Source organism: Schistocerca gregaria, chromosome 1 (genome assembly GCF_023897955.1).
Source record: "Schistocerca gregaria isolate iqSchGreg1 chromosome 1, iqSchGreg1.2, whole genome shotgun sequence".
NCBI classification, from domain to species: Eukaryota; Metazoa; Arthropoda; class Insecta; order Orthoptera; family Acrididae; genus Schistocerca; species Schistocerca gregaria.
The window spans coordinates 1072421475-1072440351 of NC_064920.1; the positions used below are offsets into that span (position 1 = coordinate 1072421475).

General features: G+C 37.6%; 1 protein-coding gene across 3 annotated transcripts in view; it reads left to right on the forward strand.

Moving 5' to 3' along the window:
• LOC126314434 (putative inorganic phosphate cotransporter) overlaps nucleotides 1–10231 on the forward strand; it is a 133527-nt gene extending 123296 nt beyond the window's left edge. For 2 of the 3 annotated variants that reach the window (XM_049992442.1, XM_049992441.1), the window contains exons 7-10: nucleotides 2413–2545; nucleotides 7432–7676; nucleotides 9184–9319; nucleotides 9595–10231. In XM_049992442.1, the coding sequence (XP_049848399.1) occupies nucleotides 2413–2545; nucleotides 7432–7676; nucleotides 9184–9319; nucleotides 9595–9629 (549 nt within the window). In that variant the 3' untranslated portion in view covers nucleotides 9630–10231. The remainder of the gene's footprint in view (nucleotides 1–2412; nucleotides 2546–7431; nucleotides 7677–9183; nucleotides 9320–9594) is intronic. The other variant, XM_049992437.1, reaches the window with a different exon arrangement.
• Nucleotides 10232–18877: the final 8646 nt, after the last annotated feature.

Sequence of the window (18877 nt, forward strand, 5' to 3'; positions counted from 1 at the left end):
CATGTGGTGGATGAGTTGATTGTCTTAAACATTTTGAAAACACAGCACAGCACAGCACAGAACAGAACCATACAGGTTAGATACAGAGCTGAAACTGAGCACAGTTGTTTCTGAGGCATGCCGGTGCACAAAACATGCACTTGTTGTGGGATGAGCCTGAACTAATAGTGCCTACAACAAAATGGATCTTACTTTAAAAATGTGCCTCGTATAAAGAATTTTTGTATGTAAGGTCTGCCCTGACTTCTATGCAAGACACTGTTCTTCATACAACCCAAACATACTTCAGCACCTCTGTGCCATCATCTACGGGGTTTTCTTTGCTCAAATCTAGGAAATAAGAACATATTTCATGTGATAACTAATTTACAAAAATTAGGCATAAAGATAGTTTGTCATTATCCTATTCTTACATGATTAAGTTATTATGATCCATTCATACATTATCATGCACTGGTATCTTTTCACCTGCAATGGATTTTGTTTCCTGAACTTTTAAAGAAGTTAAAAATTTCTGCAGTGCTTAAAAATCTAGAGCTCCATTCAGTCCATTTTTTTCCATATACCTATTTCATTATAGATCACAGCATCACCAACAAAGAGTCTGAAGTTACTGTTAGTATAATCTGCCACATTGTTAATATAATGTAAACAGCAAGAGCCACAATACACTTCCCTTGACGACATCTGAAGTTACTAGCATATCTGCCAGTGATTCCCGTTGGGGTAACATGCTGCAACCATCAAGAAATTCGTAGTAGAGTTGAAATTTCATTTTGTAGTCTGAATGAGTGCACACTTCTAAATTTTTGCTTAAGTACTAATCAGAGTTTCAGAAATAAATAGCAACTAAAACCATCCAGGTTTCAGCATCTCATGCAATAAGAGCACAATTCGAATTGTCCATGACCTATGTTTTTGGAATCCTTGCTAGTTGGCGAGGAGGTGGTCATAATGTCCTGATACTTAAAGGCAATATGATGTACCAGGCCCCCAACAGTTTGCATTTTAGGACAAACTGCAGACCAAAAGTAACAGATTGCAAAATTAAAGTTCAAAAAGAAAAGAGCTATTCATACTTTCTAAAAATTAGATAATGAATATATCTAACAATTTAAAATTTATGATATTGTTAAAGTTAATATTGTCAGTCAGTCATTGACATCTTGCTTAGGCCAAATACTTTGTTACACTGAAAAATCAACTTTTACTTAATAGTGTAGCAAGTGGTGCTACTTTTGGTTATACCCTTCTCTCTGCCCCCCCCCCTCCTCCCTTCCTCCCTTTCACAAAAGTATCTTATTTAGTAGACCATTCCAGCATCCCTCTATTCCATGTAACTAACTACAGGTTATTCATCAGCAGGTAGTTCCTGTCATTACCTGGATTGCGTTCTCCATTTTAACTAAGTCGCCTTTCTTCAACACTTTGTTATTTTGTAATATCAGATACAATGATGTATTAGATGTTTTGGTTTATACATCACGGATTGTCTGACATAGATTATCAGAGTTTAATTTCATTTTTTAAAGATAAGTTATATCCTCACTATCAGTGAAGACTACAGCTTCTGCTGGATGTCCATATTGCTGATGCTTTGGCCTTCCTTAAATCAGTAGTGCCATCCCTCCCCCCCTTCCATTATATCTTAAAGCAGGCAAGCATACCACCATCTTCATATCTCATTTGCTCAGAAGCTCTTATTATGTGTTATTGCTTCAATTAACTTCTTTACAAGAGAGAGTAAAGTAAACCTGGGAGTTCATTATTCTAAGATAAGTCACACCTGTAAATACCCAAAATTCTTTTTCACTTCTTAATTATTAGAGAGATGTTAAGTTTTGTTGTTAAAATGAAAACTTAGCATTTATTACTGCTGCAGGTAATAAATGATTGCTTGCCAGATATTTCACTAACCTTCTGGATCACATATCTGAAATTCTCATATGCTTTTTCTTTGTGTCTTCAGAACTATTTGGCTATCAGATCTTACCTTTTGAATTGAAAATGCCAGATGGTTCAGTGTTTCAAAAGCTCCCATTAGCATTGTACCTTCAGTTTGTTTGTTCTTGTATTAGTGACTAGTGTCAAAACTACTAAAAGTATAGAAACTACTAAAATTTATTTGAACATTACCCATCCAACAGAGATACATGTGCAACTGTTACTGAAACTAGACTCTATTCAGTAGATAGTAAATAATAGGTACCTCAGCGCAGATCCTGAATGCACGCTTTCTTTAGGCTATACAGTAATCTGCGATACAGAAAATTGATACAATAGTGTCACTGAATCACCTACAAAATTCAATGTGGAAATTGATTTTTTGCAGAATGATAACATTAACAAATTGATAATTGTTTACTTTGTTACAAACTACCATGCAAAATCATAAAACCTGTTTTTTTTTAGGATGGATTGTTATCTGCATTGCCATATTTAGTAATGTGGTGCCTAAGTTTTATATTCAGCTGGATTGGGCACGTAATTGAGAGAAAGAACTGGATGACAACTGGCACTATCAGGAAAGTTTTTAACTCTATTGGTGAGATAGTTTTCAAAGACTGCATTTATTTATTATTTGATAAATAATATAACAGTTCTTTCATTGTGCCTGTCTGCAACTCAGCATGTCTTCATTACGATGAATAGCAGTCTATCCGTTTCATAACTGTTGATTTTCTAACCTCGATTTTCCAATGTTCAAAAATGACAGTTACGTTTCTTAAACTAATTTACCTATGCATCTGTGTTCTTTAAAACTTTTATCAATGTTTTAATAATGTTGAAGTTTGTCTTGTACTCATCCTAAATAGTAGTGCCAAAGAGTACTGAATGTGCACAAAGAAGGCAGCAGTGATGTATATGAGATACTCTCGGAAAGCAACAGAAATGTTGAAGAACCTGAATCAACTCAACCTTGAAGACAGATGTAAAAATTTCATAAATGCTAGCTTACAGATTTCTGAGATACATATATCGCATTTTCAGGCACCTGTAAATATAATAGTACCATTTAGAGAAACTTAAAAAGAAAATCCATAAGAACTTGCATAACTAAAAATAATACTGTATTCCACTAATGGTCAATAAATGTAAAAGCAAAACACAATGTAAAATGGATTCTATATGTCATAATATGAAACTACATTTTAATAAATGGGTTTCATGAGTTTCACTTTTGGCTGGTGTTAATACAGAAGGTTTTGATTATTTTACATGAAGAAAAGGTTTTAAAGATCCAGTTTTACAATGAGTTTGGTTTTCTGTGCATTGACAGTGTAGCATGTAGTCATGTTTTCAGATGTGTGTTTCTGTTGTATGTTGGTTTGTTGCCATACCTTTTGATGCTGTGGTTGGGGTATGAGTACAGTGTGTACAAAACAGATTGCATATGACATAAGTTTCAAAGAAGACAACTGTGTAGACAAATGAGTTTGTTAAACCCAAGTCAAGAATTAAAACTGAGCTGCTTTTCCATCATGCTACAGTCTGCAGTACTACATAGTACTGTATCCCTGAAGATATTTGTTGCTCTCTAATGATTGCTGCATTTGTCAAATTGATTTAGATAAGTTTTAAGATTTGTACACATGCTTCCAGCAGTCTTAAAAGTTAGTTTACACAAACATGAATTAAAATTCAGTTAAACATACTAAATTTTGATGATGCTGTTCAGTATTTTCTGATGAGTGAGTAGGATTAAACAATTAAAAGATACTAATGTTTATACATAATTTGGGAGCAGGTACTAAAGTTCCAGAGGAAAGAGCAAAGGCTGTCCACTGGGATCTTATGAATATTCCATTAATGAATACAAACCAGAAAAGCTGCTTTAAGTCTTCAAATTATACCAACAAGCAGGTATCCACGGCAGTTTGTGGCCTACCTGATTTACCTACCCACATCATCTCAGTAGCTGGTGATTCCTTTGAAAGCTGGTTGAAAAACTTGGTGAAAGTAGGCAATTGTCAATGTAGTCCATATGAAATTAGAAGTTAAAATACTTTCAGCCACCATGAAAAAGGTGTTAAATACTGTTCATGGTCAATTCAGTCTTGATATATACGTAGCTACGTACTACACCAGGTGATTGTTCTGTAGTTGCAGTCAAAGTGCACTAATGCATCACCAACTATTGTTTAAGTGTGGTGCATAACTAATCAATAAAAGTCAAAAAATTCATCACTTAGGATGAAGTCTGACAATTTAGAACAGATACTGCAATGTTAAAGTGAATGTAGACACACAAATCACAAATTCTCCCAAAGTTCACAGAAAGACCTGATTTTCATTAATCAACATAGTCATTACAAATCACTGTTAAAATTTGGTGCACTTAATATCCTCACATATACATTTATCACAGAAGTGAGTTAAGAGTCTGCCCTTACACAATTACTGGGGAAAATAATGGATATGAAATTAGAACTGAATATGGTAAATCTTTTGACCTCTAATTCTTTACTAGGCTGAATGTGGTACATTCCTCCATTGTGGTGGACTTAAGAGGGGTGTTTAGTAAGTAATGCAACATTTCTTTTTTTACTCTGACAATTTTGGATGAAAAAATTTCAGAACTTGTTGTTGGACAGTTTGGAATTTTCCTGCTTCAGCCCCCTTGTGTCTTAAGAAGTTCTGAGAGATGATGGTGCCATACATAGCCTTCAAAATGGTGTTTGTAATGGAGGTGTGTTCAAGCAAATAAAAAATTTTTTGGTTATAAACTTAGAAAAACACATGGGCAATATTTTTCTTCTCCAATGTGAATCCAGTCATTCACATGTATGAGTGCAATATTGCAAAGTACAGCAAATTTCATTAAACTATCAGTTAGTGCTTTAATTATTCAATTCTGTATATCATACACACAGAAAATGAGGCACCTCAGACTACACAGCTACCCCATGTGGCCTTGCTATTTTCTAAGTATTTCTCTACTACAGCTGTTGCAAACAAAATAAAACAATTACTTACTGAGTACTGATTGAAAGCTTAAATGATATTGCATCCACAGTGCGACAACTGTTGAAAGAAAAGAATGACCTGTTACGTCTAGTCTGTGATGGCTATGTGAGAAGTTGGCAAAAAAAAACTTCCTGTTAGTAGTATGGTCCATTACAGCCAGTTGTTATGAAGCATAGATATGTATTATAATCCCTTCTCAATGCAGTCGAATGAAACACAACCCTGTCATGAATATCATAGATAAGGTACAAATTGTTTGGCTATTCCATCAGTATCTCAACACACTAATTGCTTGTGGTATAATGCCACAGTTCGTTGTGGTTTCTAGTCTACAGTAAACAATGTAGACTGTTGGGTAGGGAGAACATTTAGCCAGTTGTGGTTTTTTGGCAGCTTAGAAACATTTATTACATTAGTCACCAGTTTTGATATTTATCACATGTATGGTACTCAGGTGTTAGTGGAAATGAGAAATAAATTTTTGATATTGCTGCAGATGTATAGTGAAGGCACAGGATTGGTGATCATTCCCCAATCAGCTTATAGCCGTCCTCTGTGGCAGTATGGATTTTCTGGAGAAGCACAGACCAACATTGTCATCAAGAAGCAACTTCAATAGATATTTAGATTTGGACCTTCCAGTTCCTTCAATATTTGGCAGATGTGAACTAAAGATCAGTATTTTGTACATGTGATTCTTGAGAGGCTTTGTTTTTCCTTTGCATGTGTTGTTTACCAAAGGATCTGACAGCTCCTTTGACAGCCAAATTTATAAACTTTCCATGTGCTATTTCATATTATGTTGCCTGGGATGCACCATGTGGAGGCTAGTCTAGTTCAAACCCCTGTGAAGGTAAGGAAAGACTCCTGAGATGAGATAGTAGGGGTAAAGTTTATAAGAAATGTCAGTTAGTAAGCACTCCCATCTACAGCCACAGTGACCGTGATTCATGATTACTGTAGTAGTGGTAAGGCTGACAGAAAGACAGGCTTGTTCTTAAGAGGATGATTGTCTTTATGATAATTAGGTGTGATCATGTGATCACATGCAAAGAATTTATAGTAGTGCAGCAAAATGTCATTGTACCTTTGAACCTTTTCTTCTCAGGCAGGTAGTGTTCCTTTGTCAGTTTTCTTTGAAGTTTGTCTCTCATTTTCGGCATCCACATAATTTTTGAAAATTATTTATTTATGCACCCAAATAGTTACAAATTGTGATAGTGAAGCCTGGGCTAGCATTAAACTGATTGGATGTGTTATGTGTTACGTGGTATTACAGGCAGTGTCCATGCTTAGGGCTGTATTAAGAGTAGTTCATTTAAATAGTATATGTTTATCGGCATGAAGTGTGTGCACACTGTAAATGTTTCACTGGAATGCAGGAAACTTGTTTGGTTGAAATAAATGTACTTAATGCTATTTCATTTTATGATTTGACAGTAATCAATGTACAAAGTAAAAAAGCAGAGCAGTCTATGATCAATCAAATTATTTGTTCAGTGACAAATTCATGTTTAGCCATAATAAAAGTACTTAATTCTCAACCACCAAGAGTTACAATTGAAACAAGGAAAGTGAAGTCAAATTGGATGTAAAGAATTTTTCCAAGGATATCAGTTTGGTGTGGCTGGAAGGAGGCAGAAGTTCATTATTGGGGAGACAAAACATATGGGATCTAGGTTGTATGTGTACATTTGGCTGCCTATAGTCAGCAAGGTTAGCAGCTAAGAAGGAATAAGAAAAAGGAAGCAGGTGAAGCATTGTTAAATCTGCGTTTTGGGGGTCCAGGTACAATCTTCCAATAGAACTGACTTCAGCAGGAACCAGGATTTTGAAAGATAGATTTTATTAGTGTTTGCTGGCATTCAGGAGCAGATCCCTATTTTGGGGAAGAAGGGGTGAAAAAGCATTTTGAGGATGGGGAACACAGAGTAGATGAGCAATGCAGGGCTTCAAGGTTGAGAGTTTGATTAGTTGTTGGCTTGAAGGGAAAAGTTCTCCTTTGAGTAGATACTGCAGGAAGGAATAAGATATAACCAGCTGATGTTTCCTTCCTCTCATGTTATTGGGCAAAATGTTCCAGCTTAAAACCTCTGGTAAACAGTAAAAGAATTTTGAGACACAAACAGAAAAGGTTAATTATGGCAAAAAAGGGTATAAGAAACGGAAACACACTTGACCAGATCTATTAGCCAACACAGTTCCTGTATTGAGACATCTGTTATAGTGTGTTGTTTACGATGTTTTTAGCAAGTTTATCAAACTGTCTTAACAGAAAAAAATTCACGTTTGTCAAAAAACTAACAAGAAAGTTCTCAAACTGAAAGAGAGAAGGGATGAAATTTGTAGCTACTATTATCACTATTATTATTATTATTATTATTATTATTATTATTATGTTGTTGTTGTGGTTGTTTTGTTGTTATATTATTTTTTAAAAATGTTTATGCTTTATTCACACAGGTCACTGGGGCCCTGGTTTAGCATTGCTCATACTAAGCTTTATAGAACTTGAAGATCCAACTGTTGCTGTTGCACTTCTGACCCTCACTGTTGGGCTTAATAGTGGGATTTATTTGGGCTTTCAAATCAATCACATTGATCTTTCACCAAATTTATCTGGTGTGCTGATGGGCATGACAAATGGTCTAGCGGCTCTAACATCAATTATAGCTCCCCTTATTGTAGGTGCTGTTGTGAAGAACAATGTAAGTATTCCTGTGGAAGACATTCAACCTTTGTAGCGAATTACTAAAATAAATAAGTTATTTGATCAAAACTAAAATGGGATTCTAATTTAATAAAGCTAGTTTGAAAGTTAGATGGAGGTTCAATTTTCCATGAATCATACTTTAAACTGTTCACTACATCTGTATTCCAAATCATTGAAAAGAATGTATTTTTAACTTAGCATAGGTAAGTTTAATGTTTTTGTGGTTGTTATGGTTTTATGCCCTACTTTGCTTCCACCAACTGATAATTTATAAGCTCCCTAAGACAATATAATTTACAATTTTGCTGATTAGCATGAAGTGACATAATCATCTGATCAGGAAAGAGCAGTGAGGTTGAGTAAACACAGCAAGGATTGGCTGAAGATGTCTAACGTTGGGATGCTTACAAAATGAACATTTTTTTTCATTTAACTTGGAATGTGTATGGAATGAGCCATTAACTCTGCAACCAATTTTTGTCTGTGTTCAAGGTATCTGAAACTGTAAACAGCATCCTGTACTTGTCACATAGATACGGAACATCCTGACATGTGTATATGTGGGAAGAAAATATCAGATACTTGCCCACTCAAAAGGCTGAGGAGGAGGAGGAGGAGGAGGAGGAGGAGGAGGAGGAGTGGGGGCATGGATGGTTCACACAGTAGTTTGAAGTAAAACAAAAATGATAAATGTCTTAAGGCCTTTTATATCAAGTCATGTAAAATACACACATGCTTAACAAGAATGGCTACAGTATTTTAGAACCTAAAAACACACACAGAACATGCAAGAAATGCAAATTGTTTCCTGGAATACAAATTTAACACAGGACAATACTTGAGTGAGTGAAACATGTAGAATTGAAACATATAAATCTCTTTCCAGCATTCTCCCCCTAAATTGTCTTCAAACACCACTCTAATCTGGACAAAATAGTTAAGTGACCTTGATTGGTACTATCTGTCAGAAAATCGTCGTCTCCACAATCACTCGTTATCCCTTTAGCTCTGCATAAACATACTAAAACTGTCTCGAGGTGATAATAATAGCAGCCCTCTTCCTCAGTTGGTGATTAGTTCATTCTTTCTGTCAATGAGGATTCTGAGGGAAGATTTTCAATGAATATCCTTTAAAATCCAAAGTTTTCTCCAAGCTATAGTATTTCCTATTGATATTAAGTTTCAAATGTGCAGTTCAACCTTTTGGATTGATATACACTAAAACATGACTGAGGTAGTTGGGGAACTATCTATTGATGCATTACTCATTACGTGTAGTGCACAAGTTTCTTTAACGATTTAATGACCCAAATGTAATGTGCAAAAAATCAAAAGGTTTGAATGATTTGGCAGTCATTTATTATTTATTGGAATCAACAGATATGTAACTCTACCTACAAGTAGGGTTGGATGTTACTGTAGTTACCAGGTGTTGTATAAAAATGGAATGTACTGAAAAAGTTAGTTAATTGTTGCCTCATGTGTTTTCTTTTTTGTCTTAGGCCCCTGAAGAATGGCGAATAATATTCCTAATTGCTGCTGGCTTCTATTTTATTGGGAATCTTATATTTATCATATTTGGTAAGGGTGAAGTCCAACCGTGGAATGAACCAACTCATTTAACCAAAGAAAATGAAGGTAATCTTAATGATGATGTAAATAAAATAGAAAGAAACTTCCACGTGGGAAAAATATATTAAAAACAAAGCTAGTAATTCTCTGTGTGTGTTTGTGTGTTTTTTTCATTGTGCCTGTCTGCTGGCGCTTTCCCACTTGGTAAGTCTTGGAATCTTTGTTTTTAATATATTTTTCCCATGTGAAGGTAATGTTACATCCTTATCTCAAGCAGCCATTAAATAACTGTTCATTATGTACTGTAATGTATGCTACATGTAACATTTTGATGATTGCAGCAAATTATGGAACAGCAGCACCACCTAGTGCATGAGGAGCAGTGCCTTAAGTTTTAAGCAGGGACTTCTTCAATGGCAGCTAATATAAAAATGTGATTTGTGCATTTTTGAATGGAAATAAGGTAATAGGAAAGTTGTTCAATGTTTAGATTTCCCTTCCAATTAATATAGCTGAAGTCCAATTTTAATTTGTTGTTAACTTTTAAAGAATGTAATATACATGCTCCAATGCATGTAGTCAATATACAGTTTTTAATTCAGTCATGTTGTTCCATAGATAATTATCATAGTGTTTAACTATTGTCAATTTTTTTGTGAATTCTTAAATTGCCAAAAGTTACAACAAATATATGAAATACATGCTTAAAGCACAGCAGGTGCCTATTAAACATACCACTATCTGGAGGAGAGGAATTACTATTTGAAGAAATTAGTAATGTCATATGCAAATGAACATCTCCAATAGGAGATGACATAAGTACAAATGCTTCTATTTTATGTAATTTATGCACTGAACACACAAATGCAAAGTGTCTTCTAGTCAATAGAACTTTTTAATTAAAATGGAACTGTGTTTTATCTAATTTTGTTATTGTAGTACTTTATTTCTGAAAAAATAAATAATTACAAAAAGTGACTTTCTATATCTACAAAACTTGAAAAACCAGGAAACAGTAACATAACATGAACCCTCACTATTACTGTCTCTCTGATGAATGAGGCTACACATACTGAAAAAGCTACAGATTATTTGGTCCCATTTCATTACATTATGTACAGCATATACTTTTGTAAATAAAGGCAGTCACCTATACCAGTCTTACACATTTTGTCTACATGTTAAAGTTCAAAACAAGAATTTCACAGATAAGATGATAATTGGTTACATACATTTACCCATTTATTAAAAACGGGAAACTCCAGGTTGGATATCAACACTTTTAGGAAAAGGATAGATTGCTACTTACCATAAAGATGACCAGTGAGTGGGCGAGAGGCACAACAAAAAGAATGTTAGACATTACACGTTCCAGGTTTTAGCCAGATCTCTTTTCAGTATGGAAAACACTAATCAGGTCATTGTTGTGGTGAACAGTGATCCATCCTTTGCCTAATTTGCTGTTTACCCCTATATGTATATTTAGGTTTTGATGTTACTTCAATACTCTTGATGCATATAGATATGATGTAGATGGTCTTCTTTACTTCACAACAGAAGCACTGAGTTGTCACAAAGCATACACAAATCATCCTGGTCTCAACCCCTATTAACTCAATGTCCTCACAGCCTCCACACAAGTTTCTTATTTTCTGTCCTATCACTCATTCCTGATTCATGTGTCCATGCCACCTTAATTGTGTCATATTCTCAATGGCTTTCAGCCATGCATTGTCCCGTGCACCTTTCGCATCTCTAAACCACATTCCTAGCCAGCAAAAACAGTGAAGCACATGCTTCACATGCCCTGATCTATGTGATTGTGCATCACCTTAAGTCATCCTGTTGTGCCAATACTGGCCATTAAAACACACTATTCTACAAACCACTTGTCCACCAAATCAGTCAGAACACACTCTTGGTAACTAACCACTACATTTCATTTCCAAATCCACTCACTTCTTCCCACACATTGCTCACATCAGAATTTTACATCTTTTCTTTCTCTTCTTCACACATGATGTAGCTTACACATGATAAAACATCCTCGCATCACTGCACAAACTCACTGCCCTCAGCACAATTCCTTTTGACCTTTTCACTCCCCACATCTAGTTACATGTACTTGGTGTTAAAACCACCTAATGTCTTTCTTTGTCCACTTCCCATGCCATATCATGTTTTTTCTAGCAACATCGCATCCAATATACTTGTGCTTTATTTAACTGCATCAATTCTGAAAAGCATCATTATCTTCAGCGAACATGCAGTGACCCATCCTGTTCCTTTAATGCGGGCTAAGCCATGGAATTGCTTTCAAAGGTGACAAGACTTCTTGGCCCCTCCAGTCCTGTTGGAAGACCCATCAGGACATTTGTCACTCATATTTTTTTATCAAGTCAACATGCTAATAGGACACATCCAGGTACCTTCTCCTTGGTCTGCCCCGACTCCTACCCTCTACTGCTGAACCCATGAGTCTCTTGGGTAACCTTGCTTCTCCCATGCGTGTAACATGACCCCACCATCTAAGCCTGTTCACCTTGACTGCTACATCTATAGAGTTCATTTGATAGTTGAGAAGAGTTGATTTGATGGCGCCTAAAATTGGTGAGTGGACTGTGAAGTCTGCCCACATTCCAAGTAGACTTCTGATTTTGGCAGGACACATTGAGGTTGCTGTGGGTCATTTTTTAATGTAGTCAGAAAAGATGGGCTCTGTTTTGGGGTCATGATTGGTGCCAATTTCGTTTCTGTGCCAGGATTGGCAATTTTTGAGAACAGGAGAGGTGTCTGTTTTGGTGCAAAAGGACAAGGTCAAGTAGACATGCCTCTGGACAGTCAGTGAGTAAAGTCGCCTTCTCTCTTCTGTATCCATGGAGAGATTCGTGCCAAGTTGGGCTCATCCAGATGCCCAGTAGAAAACCAAAAATTAATTGTGCTCCATGCTGGAGCACCGCAGATGGGATGCTGGACAGTTGGCAACTCTTGCAGCTTAGACATCACCATTCACCCATCAATTTCTCATCATACATTTGTGCTATTGATAAAGTGTCACAGAGCCAGCAGATAGGGCATTTCAAGCTACATTACCACCTGTTGCCATCTACAGCAACCACGGGAAGCACCTCTGTTCATAAGCAAACGCACGTCTATTCTGTGTGATCAATCACTGTTTTGAGTTAGGTAAATTACATGTTAGTATTAAGTGCTTCACTCAGTCCACAGAACACTGGCTTGAACTTGGAACACAGATGAGTACTGTTAGCAAACCAGCATGGAATCTTGCTTCTGTTCATGATTTTTGTACAATCTGCCACAGATATTATGTGTTAAGATCCAATTATCAGTTTTGTCCTCAAGGAAATAAATCTATTTGTTCGAGCTTAGCACATGGTGTCATTGGTTCGTGATCAGCAGCTAACTAATCTTCCCAGCTCATGTATTTTGGAGGCAATAGTATTTCAAAAATTTTCCACCTAATTAGTTTATGTACAAGGGTCATAGTAAATTGCCATTCAGCAACCCTTTCGCCACAATATCAACATGCATCTTCTTGAGGGTAGTAGATATCTGTGTCTTCTCCTATAATACTAATGAATGTAAATCAGTCAGCTCTACCCAGAACCTACCACAGGCTCACTTGTACGTTCCACTGGGCACCATAAAATTCACCTCCATTAACAATGACCTTAATGCTGAAACTTCCTGGCCGGACCAAGACTCTAACTCAGGACCTTTGCCTTTCGTAGGAAAGTGCGCTACCATCTGAGTTACCCAAGACCGAATCATGACCTGTCCTAACAGCTTTACTTCCACAAGTACCTTGTCTCCTACCTTCCAAACTTCACATAATCTCTCCTGCGAAACTCGCATAAGTAGCACTCCTGGAAGAAATGATGTTGCAGAGACATGAAATTTTCACTCTGAAGTGCAGTGCGTGCTGATATGGCAAAGCTACGTCTTTGCAATATCCTTTTTTTGAAGAGTGATAGTTCTGTAAGTTTTGCAGAGTGTTTCTGTGAAATTTGGAAGGAACATAGGAGGCAAAGTACTGGTGGAAGTAAAGCTGTGGGGACAGGTTGTGGGTCGTACTTGGGTGGCTCAGATGGTAGAGCACTTGCCCATGAAAGGCAAAGATCCTGAGTTAGAATCTTGGTCCAGCACACAGTTACAATCTGCCAGGAAGTTTCATATCAGCTCACACTCCAGTGCAGAGTGAAAATTTCAGTATGGAGACCTCAATGTTCTTAGATTCCACCAGTCCCTGTACCACATAAACCTGGTACTGCATAAACACATGCCCATGGTGCAGATGTCACAGAACCACCTTTTATTGCTCCAAAATACATTTGTACTGTGCAATCCCCACTACATACACCATATCCACAGAACTGAAAACCTTGGCCTCCAATACCTTGAAGAGCACTCCAAACACCATTTCCCTAAATTACCCAACTTGATGATGTCCTACTCCTGCCTTGGACCTTCACTACCCATCAATGCCTAAACAGACCCCTGTCAACCCTTCACAGCACCCAAGCCATGCTTAGATTATCTTCTCAATTTGCCATATTCTCCAAAACTATTTTCAGTGCCACACAGAATCCAGAATACAGTCAATCACAAATACTTCTGTTCACCTTTCCACCAAAACCTCAGTTCTACTGAAGCTTGTCCTATTCAAAGACTTCACCTTCAGCCCCACATCAAAGTTAAACCTTGTTGGGCTTGTCAAAGATCTACTGCCCTCCTCCCACTTTCTATGCCTAACCATCTCCTGGTCACTTTCCACAAATTCCTTACTTCAAACATGGTCTCTCAATCCTTACACAGGTCTTCACCTAAGATTACCAGCATGAGAAAAGGACAGCCATACACAACCTCATACAGACAGTGACCTAATAATACCATCCTCCATGCAGACAAATGTTCTACCATAGTATGGTGAATCACAATGATTGCCTGACAGAATGCTTCTGCTAACCACCTGACTTCTCTATTTACAATCTCAGCCATGGTGATCCCATTCTAGAAATACTAGCTCCAATCCCTACTGAAATCATTATGCCCATCCCAGGACTTCAAGTCATCTTCTGCCTAAACCCAATGACCCACTGTGCACTCACCTTGTACACGCTCACAAAAATTCACAAATATAGTGATACTGGATGCACCTTTGTAGCTGGTTATCATGCTGTTTATGTTGACTAACAACTACAGCCAACTGCCCAAAACTTAGCCTCAGATATTAACCTCTTTCTTCACAAACTCCACTCCATCACACCTCTTAAGTTGTCAGATCTCTACTTGTCACAGTTGTCACCTCCATACATGCAAACATCCCTCATGCCCACAGCCTTGCTGTTACCAACACTCCACATTTCCTTCAGGTTCCATACCCACTATCTTGTTCCTCAAATCCCTTACCAACATCATCCTGACACACCACTACTACTCTGAGAAGAGAGATATATGGCAAAGCCATGGGCACCCACATAAAACCTTCCTATACCAACTTTCCTAAGGGTCACCTAGAGGAAATCGTTGAAGGCCCTCAAGATGCCAACTCTGTCTGCTTAAAGTTCACTGACAAAATGTTCATGATCTAGACTCAGGGTTGACACACACTATCCTCATTCCTCAACCACCTTACTGTTACCAACTGCTTCGGATTGTCTTCCTCAACCCAATGTCACACCTTCCTGGGCATCAACATCCATTATGAAGGCTCCATCCACATCTGTCCATCCATATTAAACCCACTAACCACCAACAATATCTGTATTTTGTCAGCTGTCATCACTTCCACACTAAAAAGTCCTTCTCGTACAACCTGCCCATCCATAGATAGCATATCTGTAGTGATAACTCCCTTGCCTGGTATGCTAAAGGTCTGATAAGGGTCAATTTCAGTTGGAAAAGTGTGGGATATGTTGTGGAACATGTTGGAATATTCCTGCTTTAGACCTTATAGTTCCATGAAGTTCGGATAGGTGGCAGCACTATATATAGCCTTCAAAATGGTGTGTGTAACATTGACATTCGAAGTAGAGGTGTCATGAAGTTTCTTTTGGTGGAAAATAGGAGAATTGTTGATATTCAAAGGCACTTGTACAAGTTCTACAGAGACCAGGCAGTGAACAAAAGCATGGTATGATGTTAAACGAAGCATCTGTCATCACTACAATGTAGCCATGCAAATCTGTCACATCACCCTTGTGCTGGCTAGCCACACACAGCTGCGACTCCTACAATGTTCAAATGTGTGAACATGCATTTGCAGTGATGTCCTCCCTCACTGTGCAACAATCAGCTATGAACTGTACTGTGCTTCCCTCCAAAAATTGAAGAGGACTTAAACTTTTTCGTTGCCATAAAAACGCAAAGAATTCCTTCTCCATAACAACGCAAGGCCTCACACTTGTGTGCATACCCAAGAGCAGCTCATAAAGCTTCATTGGCTTGTCCATCCTTATTCACCTTACAGCCAAGATCTCGCAACTTCCTACTTCCATTAGTTTGGCCCGATAAAGAATGGCCTCCATGGGAAGCAGTACATGGGTGATGGGTAGATCATAGGTGCAACAAGACATTGGTTCAAATGTTAACTAGCAAAGTGGTATCATGTGGACATACTGGCCCTACCAGTAAAGTGGCATAAAGCCATTGCACTGAATGGAAATTATGTTAATAAATAAGGTTTTGTAGCCAAAAGAGTGAGGAATAATGGGGTATAATGAAATCCTGAATAAAACCAGTTACATTCAGAAAATAAATGTCACATTAGTTACTGAATGATCCTCATATGATGTGGCTGTATGTACTGAGACTGCCCAATGTGGGCCATTTTCTGTGCAAACAGTTTTGTTTTGTTGAGTGTGTTTTCGATGTTTTGCAAATATTGAGCTGTGGTTATTCCAGTTAGTTTGTACACCATTTGACTGAAGTTGGAAAATATATTTGTGGTTGATAGCTGTAAGTAAATGGTAGAAAAAAGAGAGATTTAATGAAGAAATGTAAAATTCATATGCAACATTGTAATGAGATGAAACTAGGATACACTGGTACTGTAATGTTCACTATACACTGGGGAATACTTAAATTGTGACATAAAGTGCATGAAACACTGTCACAAAACATGCATTTTCATTTACATTGCAACAATTTCATGGTTACCAGACTTAATTTTGTAGTAGTTATAGTGTTCAGTCAGGATCAGTATTCTAATACCTGCAAGAACAAAGCAACACTTATTAATGGCAGAAAAGCCAGCTCTAAGTTGCCAGCTGGCTCTCCCTATTTCCACTGCACAGGTGGCTGGAAACTCAACAGCAAAAATCTTTCTGCCCTTGGCACTGGGCCCAGTAGCAGCTTCCTGCGTTTTAGTTTCACTGTATGTAGCGTAGCCCTTTCCTGTTGTTCCGTCCATCCTCACACATGGTAGTAGTCGACATGTCCCATAGTAAAAACTTGCTATGTTAATGCCTCTTGCATACATTAACCTGAGCTCTGAACACTATGCACTGGGCAACAATGCTGAAAACGACTCAACTTTGCAGAAGAGGGCTCCCTCTTACATGAATGACATAAGAAATAAGTTCTTGGTAATTTTCTGCCGAATTACTACTTTAAGAAATTAGCATTTCATGCTCCAGCAACAAGCCACAATAGCAATAGAATTAAGTGAAAGATATTAAAGATAGTTTAATCAGTTTTTGCAATTTCTCTCTTCACAGTTCTAGATAGACACACTTCACTTGCCTCTGAGATTTTCACAGCACTGATTTTGGGTAGATGTCAGGCAGCTTTATATTTGTTCTGATACCATTCACCAGTTAATATTTTCTAAGATAGCTTATAATGGATAGTCAGTAATTTACAATGGCTTAGCCAAATTAGAAAATCAATGGTTCAAGCATCTGTTGTGAGTGATGTATTCCCAGCAAACAAAGTATTTTATTAATAACCTACCACAATAGTTTTCAACAGAAGATACCATATTTGCTGCTTATGAGCTTCACTATAAAAGGGAAGAATGATTGAGATGCAGCAAAAAAATTGACAGAGCAGCAGAAATGGCAGAAAAAATGGTTTAAAGATACCTATCAAGCTGTCAATGACAAGATTACTGTATGGATGAACTTCAACCACATAAGGAACAAAAACAGGACCAATGTAAAATCCACATTATCGAATAGGCAAATTCAGCAAAAGTACCATATAAAATATTTTGGGTTATGAGTGGATGAGCATCTAAGACGGGAAAAACATGTAGAAATGCTTAACAAAAATGAAGCAAGTATTGTTACATATTAAGAGTGCTTAGTGTTAAATGCTTATTATGCATACATGCATAGTCTACTGAAGTACGGTATAGTATTACTGGGGAAATACCTATTTTCCAAAGCAGTCTTTTTAAGCTCCAAAAGAAAGTTGTAAGACTAATAAGTGATGTTGCTCACAGAGTACTATGTAGAGGTTATCTTTAAGGAATTAAAAATGATGACCTTACCATCTATATTTATATCTGAAAGCATCTGCATCATTAAAAACCACAAAGTGAGATCCACAATTGTCAAACGAGAAAAAGGGATGACTACCATAGGGATGTGCACAGAAAATAAATATATTAGGACAGTGCTGTTTACAGACTAAAAATTCTGTCCAGTGCATTGCCAGAAAGAAAAATTAACACTAAAAAAACTAAAATATTACTAATTAACAGCTTCTACAGCATTAATGAATACCTGGAATTTTGCTCAAATCTGTCGGTCCGCTTCATAACTCTCTAAACAAAAATTCATAATTACCAACCATTCCTAGACAAAACCAAACTTCCTTAATCCATGTATGTGTCTAATTATGCACCTAGCTTTTGTGCTGTTTACTATGCCTAGTTAACTAACAATAATCTATTTCATAGTTTTAGTAAAATCAACCAAGGGGTTTCATGAGTTTTTATTTTATCTATATGTAGGTATATAATTTTATAATCTAATTAAGCAGAATGTTTTTGTTGTAACATGATGTGATATTTTATACTGTTCTGTACTTTAAGTCCACTATCATGAACGTGATAATATGGGCACCAAATACGCAAAATACACTCCTGGAAATGGAAAAAAGAACACATTGACACCGGTGTGTCAGACCCACCATACTTGCTCCGGACACTGCGAGGGGGCTGTACAAGCAATGATCACATGCACGGCACAGCGGACACACCAGGAACCGCGGTGTTGGCCGTCGAATGGCGCTAGCTGCACAGCATTTGTGCACCGCCGCCGTCAGTGTCAGCCAGTTTGCCATGGTACACGGAGCTCCATCGCAGTCTTTAACACTGGCAGCATGCCGCGACAGCGTGGACGTGAACCGTATGTGCAGTTGATGGACTTGGAGCGAGGGCGTATAGTGGGCATGCAGGAAGCCGTGTGGACGTACCGCCGAATTGCTCAACACGTGGGGCGTGAGGTCTCCACAGTACATCGATGTTGTCACCAGTGGTCGGTGGAAGGTGCACGTGCCCGTCGACCTGGGACCGGACCGCAGCGATGCACGGATGCACGCCAAGACCGTAGGATCCTACGCAGTGCCGTAGGGGACCGCACTGCCACTTGCCAG